The sequence below is a fragment of the Pseudochaenichthys georgianus genome, chromosome 1 (genome assembly GCF_902827115.2).
Source record: "Pseudochaenichthys georgianus chromosome 1, fPseGeo1.2, whole genome shotgun sequence".
NCBI lineage: Eukaryota > Metazoa > Chordata > Actinopteri > Perciformes > Channichthyidae > Pseudochaenichthys > Pseudochaenichthys georgianus.
In genome coordinates, this window is record NC_047503.1 from 36,406,163 (window position 1) to 36,417,761 (window position 11,599).

The 11,599-nt window shown below is 40.6% G+C and overlaps 1 protein-coding gene across 1 annotated transcript; it reads right to left on the bottom strand.

The window, feature by feature from the left end:
• Positions 1-8,324: 8,324 nt before the first annotated feature.
• On the bottom strand, positions 8,325-11,294 carry med28 (mediator complex subunit 28). The gene is made up of 4 exons (XM_034092767.2): positions 11,100-11,294; positions 9,436-9,502; positions 9,240-9,352; positions 8,325-8,971 (listed from the first exon to the last, which is right to left on the bottom strand). The coding sequence occupies exons 1-4, from the start codon at positions 11,256-11,258 to the stop codon at positions 8,768-8,770; spliced, it is 543 nt and encodes a 180-aa protein (XP_033948658.1). The 5' UTR covers positions 11,259-11,294; the 3' UTR covers positions 8,325-8,767.
• Between the last annotated feature and the right edge of the window lie 305 nt (positions 11,295-11,599).

Sequence of the window (11,599 nt, forward strand, 5' to 3'; positions counted from 1 at the left end):
ATGGAGCATCAGCACTAAATGTGTGAGAAAAGACGATGAGTAGCACATTTAAGGTGTAACTGGAAACACTTAATATTGCTTATGTTAGTTAAAAGTGTCAGCTAACAGCTCTGTTACTACCTCTGACATTGTGAACTTTCACCCCTCACTGTATGCCGTTTGGTGATTTATAGCTGAAATATGTCAAGATGTATAAGTTAACTGGGTTAGAAGAGGGAACTGTAGGCCTTTTGATAGACTATTTTAAAGATCCTGTGTCATGGCCATTTATACTGATCATAATTCCATTGTTGAGGTCTACTAGAATACATTTATAATGTTGCAATGTTCCAAACTCACATTGGTTTCTCATACAGCATCTCTGTATAGTAGTGTATTCACTCTCTGTCCTAAACGGTGTTGGATCCTGCCCCCCCCCCCCCCCCCTCCATGTGAGCCCAGTGGCCGTCTGTCTGGGGAGACAGCGAGACACAGCGAAAACCCAGCCTGAGACACACACACACACCCGCACGCATGGCTGGGAGTTTGTGTCTTCCCAGGCTGAGTTCCGCGTTGTCTCGCCGACCCCACACCAGTGAGCAGATAACAGTGTACTCCCGCTCCTCGCAGCAGCGAGCCTCGCAAAGTCCCGCCAAGTGTGTGTGGTGTGGGGTGTTTGTGTGTGTGTGTGTGTGTGTGTGTGTGTGTGTGTTTGTGTGTGTGTGTGTGTGTGTGTGTGTGTGTGTGTGTGTGTGTTGTGTGTGTGTGTGTGTGTGTGTGTGTGTGCAGGGCCGTCCCTGGCCACTTGGGGCCCCAAGCGACATTGTGAGATGAGCCCCCACCCCAACCGACAGGAGTGAGAATTTTTTTTTTTTCGGAAACAAAGTAGGCTACTTTGCAAATATAATTCCTGTTTATTATCATTATCAACAGTTACTTTTTATACAGTGAGGTAAATGTGCATGTATGTCATTCAGTATGCGTTTACAGGTGAATACGTGCATTTCCTGCCAAATACTAGCCTCAAAAAGATTAAAATATAAATAATATAATTAATGCAAATAAACTACTTCTACTAATAATCATAATCAATTCAATAATAAATACTATATTATTTTATTATAATATAGTTTGTAATATAGTCAAGACAAAACATGCTTATGACATGCTCAAAAACTGATATTTCTTAAATCTGTATTCAAACGTAGTTCCCTCTGTCAGCAATGTATCAACAACTACACACACATTTCTGTCAGTATTTCTCTGTTGTTGTTGACATGATGATGACTGTTAGGAGTTAAGGGGAGAGGCTGAGCATCACCATGAAATGTGCAAATTGACATAAAAATGAATGAAAGGGGAAAAAATGCTCCATGTTTTTTAGGCTGTAAACTTTAACTGTTATGTAAGCCAATAGACAGACAGTTTATCTTCCTCCTGTACATTAGCAGATAAAAGGCATCACATACTTGAATGAATGTTAAATAAAGAATGCTGGAAATAACTGCATTCCATTAGCCTATATGCTCTGCAGAGACTGCCTTCTTCATGTCGTGAATTGCAGCTAATGTTTTAATATGGCAATTGGCAATTTGACTTATACAACATTCGCAAGTTGTTCTAGTTGCTCTAGTTTCTTCATGTTTTGTTTTTTTCCCTCTTGCTTGCGCCGGACTGAAACTGTCTTTTCACCGACATCTCTTCACCTGCACTAGTGGCCGTATCAAAGCCGTGATTGGTCAGATGTGGATTCATTGCAACGGTGTCGGGTTACAGACGTGCTCCCCTTGTCACCTCTCACTCTCACGGAGGGTGCGTGGAGAACTGAGCGGAGAACTGCGCACAGCAGCTGAGGCCCTCTGGGCGGGGCCCCCTGCGCAAGGCGGGGCCCCATGCAGCCTGCGTGTGGCCTGTAGGGAGGGGCGACCCTGTGTGTGTGTGAGGAAGTCCGCGGATTGGTCCAAACGTAACAGAATATTTAATAGAAAAGCTTTCGTTCGCAGCCATCTTTAATTTGTCTAAGCATTGCCTTGACACCTCCAAAAGGCCACTTCACTGTTGCCAGGGTAACACCTCATAACAGCCAATCGTATTCTAGAACCTTGAGTGATGTCATTGCGCCATTGGCTTTTAAATTCCCTTCGACATTCCAACCAGTTTACAAGTAGGACTAAAACGAATGATTCTTTTCACTCCATACAGACTTGGCGATCGGTCGACACGTACAACACAGCTAGAATTTAGGACCAAAACATACGTTTTTCCCCATTAAGATTCCAGCATACTGTCTATCTTACGATGTCTTCTTCAGAAAGCATGGCCTCCTGCTCGGATGTATGGGAAACCAATAGCGACTACGATAACATGAGTAAGGCGCTAGAAGCTATCAACGGAAAGTTAAAGTCCTGCCATCTTGAAGTTAACAGTATAAAGAACAAGTTCAACAGCTTTCGGTCTTTGGGGGGAGAGATATGACAGCATGCAGGCAGCGGATCAAACTGCAAGGCAAAGATTAGCTTTCATTCAGAAAGAGGTCAAGTCGCTCAGAGAAAGGATCTTAAATAACAGCGATGTTGAAGTCCGGTTTAAAAAGACCTTGGAGCAAACTGCCTCAATGCACGCTCGATGTGAAAAACTAAGTGTAAAAAGCGTTGCCCTGCAAAAACAGCTGGAGGAAATCGACGTGATGAAAGCACAACAGCAAGCTGAATTAGCGGGGCAAACACAGCTCCAAAAAGAAATTGAAGGGTTGCAGGAAGCTCTTATCAATTCTAATGCTTCGGAGGAAACAAAAAAAAACACTAATATGGGTAACAGCGGAAACTCAATTTGAAAATAACGTCCTGAGAAGAGAACTTTTTCAACTTAAGAAAAGACAAAACTATTTTCAAGGTCCTGGATGACAAATACAACCAAGCAAAGGCAGAGAAACAGGGGATTTGCCTGCAGAACTATACTTTGCGACAGGACATTGAGAAAATGCACAACGAGCTTGAGAATGAGATCGTAATCCAAGAGATGCTGGACAGAATGAACGCCTCAAAGAAAGAAGAGCGCCGTCAAAATGAGGCCTTACAGAGAGAAAAGGTCCAGCTTGAAAAGAGGCTTCTGCGACTCAAAGGTTTGAAGGAATCATTCAATCTCGCCAACGCTGAGACCGACTCCATCCTCCAGAAAAATGAGGCTTTGAGAGAAAATATCAAAGATTTATGCCAAGAGCTTCAAAAGGAAAATGCCGCACAGGAGAAATTGGACGAAATGAAAAAATCAAAACAAGCCATGTGTCTTCAAAATGACACCCTGCAACAGGAAGCCTCAACGCTCAAAGAGAAGCTCCAGGTTTTGGAAGATTTAGAAGAGTCTTATCAGGAAGAACTAGTTCAGAAAGAGGCCTTCTCGCAAAAGAATAACCTGTTGCGGAATAGGATTGAGGATTTGACCAAAGCAGTCCAAAATAAACAAGGTTTGCACGAAGACTACGAGGCGATGAGAACATCTATAGATGCCATGAGCAGCGAGAAAGTCACCCTGCAACAACAACTCCAGGATCTTAACAAACAGCAAGAGGGTCTTAAGATCTTGGAGGCCTTGCACAGAGAAGCATCCGACCGTGTGGATGTACTGCAGGGGGGAAATGTATCTTTGCAACAGAGCATCAATGACGTCAACGAGCAGATCAGGATGAGACTACACTTTAAGGGAGAGTTTGAACACCTTGAAGCCTCTGAGGAACCCCTCCAGGCAGAGAAAAGCGCGCTGAGTAAAACTCTCGCTGAAGTCCAGGAAAAATGTCTAAGTCAATCTGATTGGCAGCAAAAATACACAATTCAGAAGGGACTGAAGGACACCCTGCAGACAGAGATTGAAAAGCAGCGGAGGACATCACGTTTTTTCAAGACAAGCTCAGAGCTCAAGATGAGTTTGAAGTTGAGTACAAACGATGAAGGCATTAAAAAAGTTGCCTCAAAGCAGAATAACAATCTGCGCAAACATCTGAACGACGTGCAGACAAAAATGCGGAAAGCGAACACACTCTGCCGGGGAAGATCAGCGCCGTTCAGGAAGAAACAGGACTCTCCAAGCCGAATCAAGAGCAACAAGATCAGATCAAAAACTCTCACAGACATGCTCGGTTTGTACGATTCCCTGAGAGCCGGAAAACAGCAGCCACGACACAGGAGGGAGGAGAACCTTCTGGAAGACCTCCGAAAGATCACAAAGGCAGTGAAGAGGAGAGCCCGGGAGGCAAGGAGACGAGGGCGGACACATAACAGCAGATCCTCATCCTCATCTTTAGCTATTAGTGTCGGAAAGGGGTTAACACCGGGAGCTCCGGGTTTTTCCTGAACTTACCAATTTTCTTAATTTGGTAATGTCAAAAAAATGTACTTTTCTTAAGTTGGTAATTATTTTCTTGCATGTAATAGTGTAGTTGCCAGCATAATGAACCCCATTGTGAAAATGTAGAAATGTCCGGTAGGGTCAAGCACATAGAAACTGCCATCTATGCTAACTTGCATATGTTAAAAATGATCACAATTGTCAGTTTGAACAAGAAAGTAGCATTAAAGAATCTTTTTTGGAGGGAGGGGGGATAAAGAAGTAAGAAGGGTGTGAGGAAGATGAACAGGTGGTGTAATTTATCTTCTTCTCAAGTAGTTAGCAAGGAGGAAGGAACTGAGGGACGGGGGATCAAGAAGGGGGGAGAATATTGAGTGAATTGTTGTTAATGTTTCCAAACTATGTCATTGTAATGTGTCATTGTTGTGATTTGAAAGGCGCTTTGAAATACAATGTATTACTATTATTAATATTAATATCATGTTTAAGACTTTTGTGAAACTTGGCTTAACACATTATTTTAAGAAAATAATTTGGAATCACGTGTGAAAAAATAAAAGCAAAATATATTCCAACATTTTTTTCATCATGTTCATGACTCATTTTTGAGAATTGCCTGCACCACAGGAAATGAGTCGGTATCACAGATGTGAAAAGTAAACATAAAATACATATTAACATCATAATTCTGTTATTATTTATTTTATTACTACCCGGCATCTAAATGACCCCACATATGATTATTGTAACTACTGTATGTAGAATATCATAATGCACATTTAGTTAAATTAGTTGGTGTCAGTTACAAATAAGAAATACATATAAGCCTGTATGGTATTTTGGCTCATATTTTAGTTTTTTATTTAATTTAGTTTTTTATTAGAGTTTTTTCTTTGATCTTTATTGCCAGCTTAAATCTGATTCAGTCTTTACTTGGATGTCAATAGATGACACATCTTTCTTTACATTTTGTCAAGCTACAGAAGTCGCTGTGCTTTTGAACTCCCTAAAAATACGTCTTAACATGTCTCAGTTTTAACCCACATTGTCTGTAGTCTGGTGGGCACCCCTGCGTGATACGTTAAGTACAGGAAGTAATATTCTGAGCTTCATGTACTTTACTTAGTATTTTCCTTTTCTGCCAGTCATATCCGTGAGGTATATTGCACTATTTTCTGTAATACATGTATCTCACAGCTTTAGTTACTTTGCTGGTTCAGATTAAATTAATGCTGTCAAAATGATCGCGTTAACGGCGGTAATTCATTTTTGGAATTAATTGCGTTAAAATTAGTGCTGTCAAAATGATCGCGTTAACGGCGGTAATTAATTTTTTGAATTAATTGCGTTAAAATATTTAAGCATTTAACGCATGTGCAGAATGGCCCGCCCCATACGTGCCAGACAGGGTATGGCTGGGGTAGGCTACACCCATACCAAGAAATGGCTTAGCCCCACCATGAAAAATGATGATAAAGTAAGCAAAATAAAGTCTGCCAGCTCGCGCGGAGTAAATTGCACAGACAGCAGTTAGTAAGATTGATTTCAGTAGCCACGGTTTTGAAAAACTTTTGTCACGTAGTGGTCGTCTTCTCAATAGAACATCTTTGATAACGGCGGTGGTGTTGTTGCAGGAAGTCCCGACGGAGAATACTTTTGCTGTACAGGGCAGAGCCATATAATAGTAATAAATAATATGGCTCTGGTACAGGGGTGCACATAACTGGTACGCAGGTTATGTGCGTAATCTGAAATGCGTACCGTCACTTGTGTCACAAAGCGCATTTGCGTACTGACGTACTTGTGAAGCTTTTCCAGAAGGCGGTTAGTAGTGATGTTACGTATTGCGCCGAGGCCTCGGAGCGTGTGTCGAGTAATCCCCGAAGCTTTTTGTGAAGCATGTATCGAGGTTTGTATCGTTTTGGGCCAGTGACGTCATCGATGACAAACGAAGCCTCGCTGCCTGTCGATACCACGTGACTGCTTCAGGAAGCGATTCAGATCGGTTGAACCGTTGAACCACAACACTCATAATACCCATGGATGTATAATAAGAATCACATTATCCTTCCTGTCCCGGGCCCGGTGACACGATGGAATCAAGAGAGACCCTCACTTACATAGGTTGGAACATGTCAATAAGTAGCCTATAAATGGATGCAAGCATAAATAAATGTAGGAATAAAAACATAAACAAATAAATGAATAAATACAGGAATACATATGTGTCAATGTTTTCAGGAAGATTTAATGTGTGTGCTGTGGCTCAGCTGGAAAACAGTTGACTCACGACGGCAGGGTCCCTGGTTCAATGACTGCCCAATACGTATTTGTTGTTGTTTATAAAAGCTACAGCTAAATGAGATAATGTAGTTAATAAATGTATTCTTTGATATGGTTTAGCCTTTCTCAGGCTACAACATGGTTACGTTTATGAATATTATTAAGGAATACAAATCCCTCTTTGCAATGTTTACCAGCCTCCTTAGGCTTTTCAATCACAATCATTCAAAAGACTCATTGTGATTACACAATAGTCAAAAACGTTGACCACTAACTCAAATTATTTCTATGGAAGTCAACCTGTCTGTCATTTTCTTTGACTTAGTGTGCATTCAATTTATCTATTTACATTATCTCATACTTTGGACTGCACATAACTATGATTTGTTATCTTTGACTTGGTAACTTCATATATTGATATAATCCACTCAAAGTTCAACATTTCTGTCAGTCAACATTTTGACTTTTTGTCATCATGATTATTTAAATTTTTGGAATATAGACACTCTTTCAATTAATTCCTTACTTTATTTCCTGGCTAAAATGGGCTTCCATTGGACAAATCTTAAACTAGAAGATGTATAAAAAGGTTTTTTTTAAACTACAGCTGATTTAGTTCCATCTCAATAAAACACTATATAAAAAGGAATGCCCATCTGTAGTAATGCAAATGCAGTGATAAATCCACACTACCATTGCCTATTCACATGGAGACCACCGACCCATTTTACAAGAATCTTTGTCCCTGCAGCCCATCTGTGCAGCTCATCGTCTGCTGCAGCGTCAGTGGACAGGCGTTAGCTGTGGAGAACAAGTCTGTTGTGGTGTGAAGGCGCTGAATACAGACACAGGCTGTCAGGAGGCTCAGTCATGGCTTTGAAATCATTTCTCTGTCATCATTACCCACAGAAAATACATGGATAATTAACTCTGTTAGCAGGTTGTTCTTCACCAATTATCTCCATAATCTACCTTGACATTTATGATAAATGTGGATATTGAAATTATGCAATATGGTTATTTCAATTTTGCGAGAGATGTTATTCCAGCTGCACATTCATATAGGCAGGATTTGGTGATTAAAGGGGTACTTCACTGTTTTACATTTCCATACAGTTTGGGGACTTTTAAGCGAGAGATTAATTTGAGAAATGGTAAAGGGAAGCAGCAGAAGCTAGGCTAAGGATTTTTAGTCTTGAGAATTGGTTGTGCAAATACGCGATTCCACAGCTTGAGTAGTTACCCAGTAACTCTCTAGAAAGCCTTTGTTAGATCCTTTCTGTTTGTTAATGCCCATGTCTATTAAAGGCGTCCAGTGCATAACAACATCAGGGTTTATTTTTTCCAGACTTAAAGCTTTTCTAAAGCCACAAGACATCAAACAGCTGTGTATGGAGAGTACTGCTCTTCATGAACTTTGTACAATCGGTGGAATTAAGGCCTCGATGAACAAGTCCCATGTGAAATCTTGTTTTGTTCATTCCAAATCCATTTGATTTTGGCATTATATAAAACTAAGAAGAGCAGCAAATCACCATATTTGAGATGGAAAAATTACATTAGGTATTAATTGATTATCATGATAGTAAGTGAATATTTTTCTGTTGATAAACTTAATGTGCGGCTTTAGATGGAATGACCCTTCACAATCTGTTTTCAAACACAAAAATAATGCCGTAACTGTACAACAAGAAACACATAACTAAGACTTAAGCCCAGAGTCAAAATACTCAGACATTTTATTTTACAGTAAAAAGTCAGCAACAAAAATATTTACATAAATCAAAATACTGGAAAAAAAGTTGACAAAAAAACAAAAAATCTATGTTGTGATATTCCGCACAGCTGAGCAGTGACAGCAAACAGTTCCTGGGTTTTCTCATAGGTTGACACTTGACAGCAGGCCTGACGTGGCGTACATGGTGTGTGTTCTCTTCTTTATAGCGTTTAGGTATATTAGGTACAGTTACATTTGACTTCTGTCAGATATATTCACTCCGTATCCCATGTACTTCGAATAATGCCAGTATGACGAATGCAAACAGGTGTTTCAGTGATATCTCAAGACGGCTGCAGCTCACTTGCAGGTCAAAGTTCAACATCACCTTCTGGGAATGGAAGAAATATAATTAACAGAGGACATATGTGATTGCCCCATGGTGTGTTAATTTGGTTTTAAAGGGGCTGGCGGCAGGCTCGCAGAGGCCTGCTCCAGAAAGGCCAGCGGTCCGGGAGGAGGAAGGTCGGAGGGTTTGCGCTGCTGAACGCTCACATCCTCCAGCACTTGCTGCCAGTGGTGAAGCTTGGACAAGTGTTTCTGAACCAGTAACTCTTTCCTCTGAAGCTCATTACGTAACTCTGACACATCCTGAAGTGAGGAAAAAATGTATGTGAGAAGAGAGAAGGCAGTCACAAATGATGACAAATAAATACCTAAACACTGACCACTGACAGCATATCACAAATGCTAGTTTTAAGAAATTAAGGAAATTCTGTTAGCCTGGAGACAACACATACAATGTTTTGGAGTTTGGGACACCAAGGGTTTGTTTTGTGCTTGAACAGATAATTTCCGGATCAATAAAAAACTTGAAAAAATATAAAATAACAATGCATTTATCAGAATAATAATTTACCTCTTTTACCACCTGCTCTGGTTTCTGCACAGACAACTGAAGCCTTTTCTGTAAGAAGAAGCACTCTGTCTGTCGAGCCACGTCCAGGAACTTCTGTATGCACTGGTCAACACCTGCAAACAAAAGACAAATATATGTATTACTATACAGATAACAATTTGAGGTATAAATAAATAAACATGAAAGCTTCACTCACCAGTTCGAATCTCCTCCTGGTCAGTTCCATTAACGTAGTCTTGGCTAACCAGAGATGCAAAACATGCCTAAAGAATAAAAGCAGAGAGAAAACATCAGTACAACTTATTTTCTCTCAATGAGTTTGAGATGTTGCACATTAGGGTGCAATGACAACCAGTAACTACTGAAGGCAGTGTTTCCCATACATTGATTTATTTGTGGCGGGCCGCCACAATTAAATACCGTCCGCCACAAATGGATCTCATAAAAAAAATTAAATTATTATTATTATTTTATTGGTGGTCTAATGGATAGTGAGGTGGGCTGGTGATCGGAAGGTTGCGAGTTCAAATCCTGCCTGGAACACCACTACTAGTGTGCCCTTGAGTAAGGCACGTAGCCCTCGGTTATGTCCCTGTAATTGGTCATTGTAAGTCGCTTTGGAATAAGGCGTCTGCTAAATGCCTAAATTGTAAATTATATTTTTGGGAGAATAAACCCCACAGATCCTCAACTCGTGTGTTTCACTCATTAACAACACAACACAGAGCAACAAGAACGTTGTCTACAGTAGCCATGAACTCGCATGTATTATCTTATTTGATAACCCAAATTGGTTAAGGGGCCTTTGGCTTTTCTTGCCGTGGGGGGGGGGGGGTACCCCCACAAATAGAATCAAATTCTGTGGGAAACACTGGAAGGAGAAATGTTGTTTTGACATGAACTTTTGGTTGCACCTGGAATGATAGCTGCTTTCTCTTTAAGTAATTGGGAAGAGAAACATACACATTCCCGGACGTCAAATGTCATACTGCTAGAGTCGACGACAATTAAGTAATCTTTGGGATAGTGAATATTTAAATACCAAACCTGGTCTTTAGAGTACATGGCTAAAACGGTATTGATATCTGAACATTACACTCATACAGTATACGATTGATGAACATCTCAAAACCCTGGACATTTATAAGCTCAAGTTCCTCTAAACCAAGAACACTTTTTTTTACAGAAATGAAAAAGCCAGCAGACAAAATGCTGTGTTCGAGAGCAGGTATTCAGTTTCATGGTGCCACTTGTGAAACATTTGCTGGAAAAGACTACAAGAGAACACACTCTTCGAGGGCTATTAAATGTAAATTGAAATCTAGAAACTAGTATGCTTGATCATCAATTACTACTATTTTATATGTTTTAACTCAGGCAGGATGGGAAATAACTTTGTTGTTCACTTAAATATAGCATACCAGCCCCAAAGAGATTACATAGATTTTCTGGCTCTTGAAGCAAATATAGCTGCCACTTTAGCAGCATTTGGCTGGTGCTCTGAACATCATGAATGGGGGGAACTCCCAAAGTCTCTAGTCTCATAAAGAGACAGTTTTATGGAAAAGTGTGACGTTTTTTGTGTTGGAGAAGGAGCAGGACACTGGAGCAGAGCTGGGCTGTCGTGATCAAAGTTTAATATAGCATTCGTTTATTTATTTTATCGTCATCTATTATTATAATAAGTTATCCAAGTATTATATTCTATATGAGACATGGTCAAATAAGAAATTATTTCCCTCTGAATCTCATGTGAGACTGCAACACCAGCAAATTAAACACAACGTTATATCTGCACAAGCTAAATGAGCTAACAACAGTTAGCACACAGCTAAATAAACTAGCATAATAGCCCCCTACCTCAAAGGAAGCTTCCAGTTCGTCCACCAGCGTGTTGTTCCCCGGGGCTCTGGCAGCGGTACCGGGGAAGCCCGGCTGTCCCGGTCCACCAGGACCTCCGACGGGATGAACGACGGGCGGCTGCTGACCAGAAAACATCCCACTCATGGACGATGCCATCTTCTGCTGCCCGCTCTACACATGCGCAGTGAGGTGGACGTCTTTGCACATGCGCAGTCGGAGGATGTTTCTCTGTACCCTCTTGGCCAAAAGTTTGCGAACACCCTGTTTTCATATGTGTGGTTGGTCTAAGGTTGTTTTCATGGTTTGATTGGTTTAAATTAAGTCTTATCTTGATGCTTCAGCACACAACATATATTAGACCAAGGGTTTCCAACCTGCAGGTGAAGACACTGATAACATGCTTTATATTTTCACGCTTTTCTCTAGGTGTCTGGATTTTAAGATGAGACAATAACTTTGTATATCTTCCTGACAGCCATTGTAAAGTCATGATAACT

What these genes read in the sequence shown, in the direction of transcription:
- med28 (XM_034092767.2), bottom strand. Translation starts at nt 11,258, where the DNA reads ATGGCATCGTCCATGAGTGGGATGTTTTCTGGTCAGCAGCCGCCCGTC. An exon ending in AACTGGAAGCTTCCTTTGAG is followed by an intron (nt 9,503 to 11,099) that starts GTAGGGGGCTAT and finishes TTTATTCTTTAG; the next exon opens with GCATGTTTTGCATCTCTGGT. An exon ending in CAGAGCAGGTGGTAAAAGAG is followed by an intron (nt 8,972 to 9,239) that starts GTAAATTATTAT and finishes TCCTCACTTCAG; the next exon opens with GATGTGTCAGAGTTACGTAA.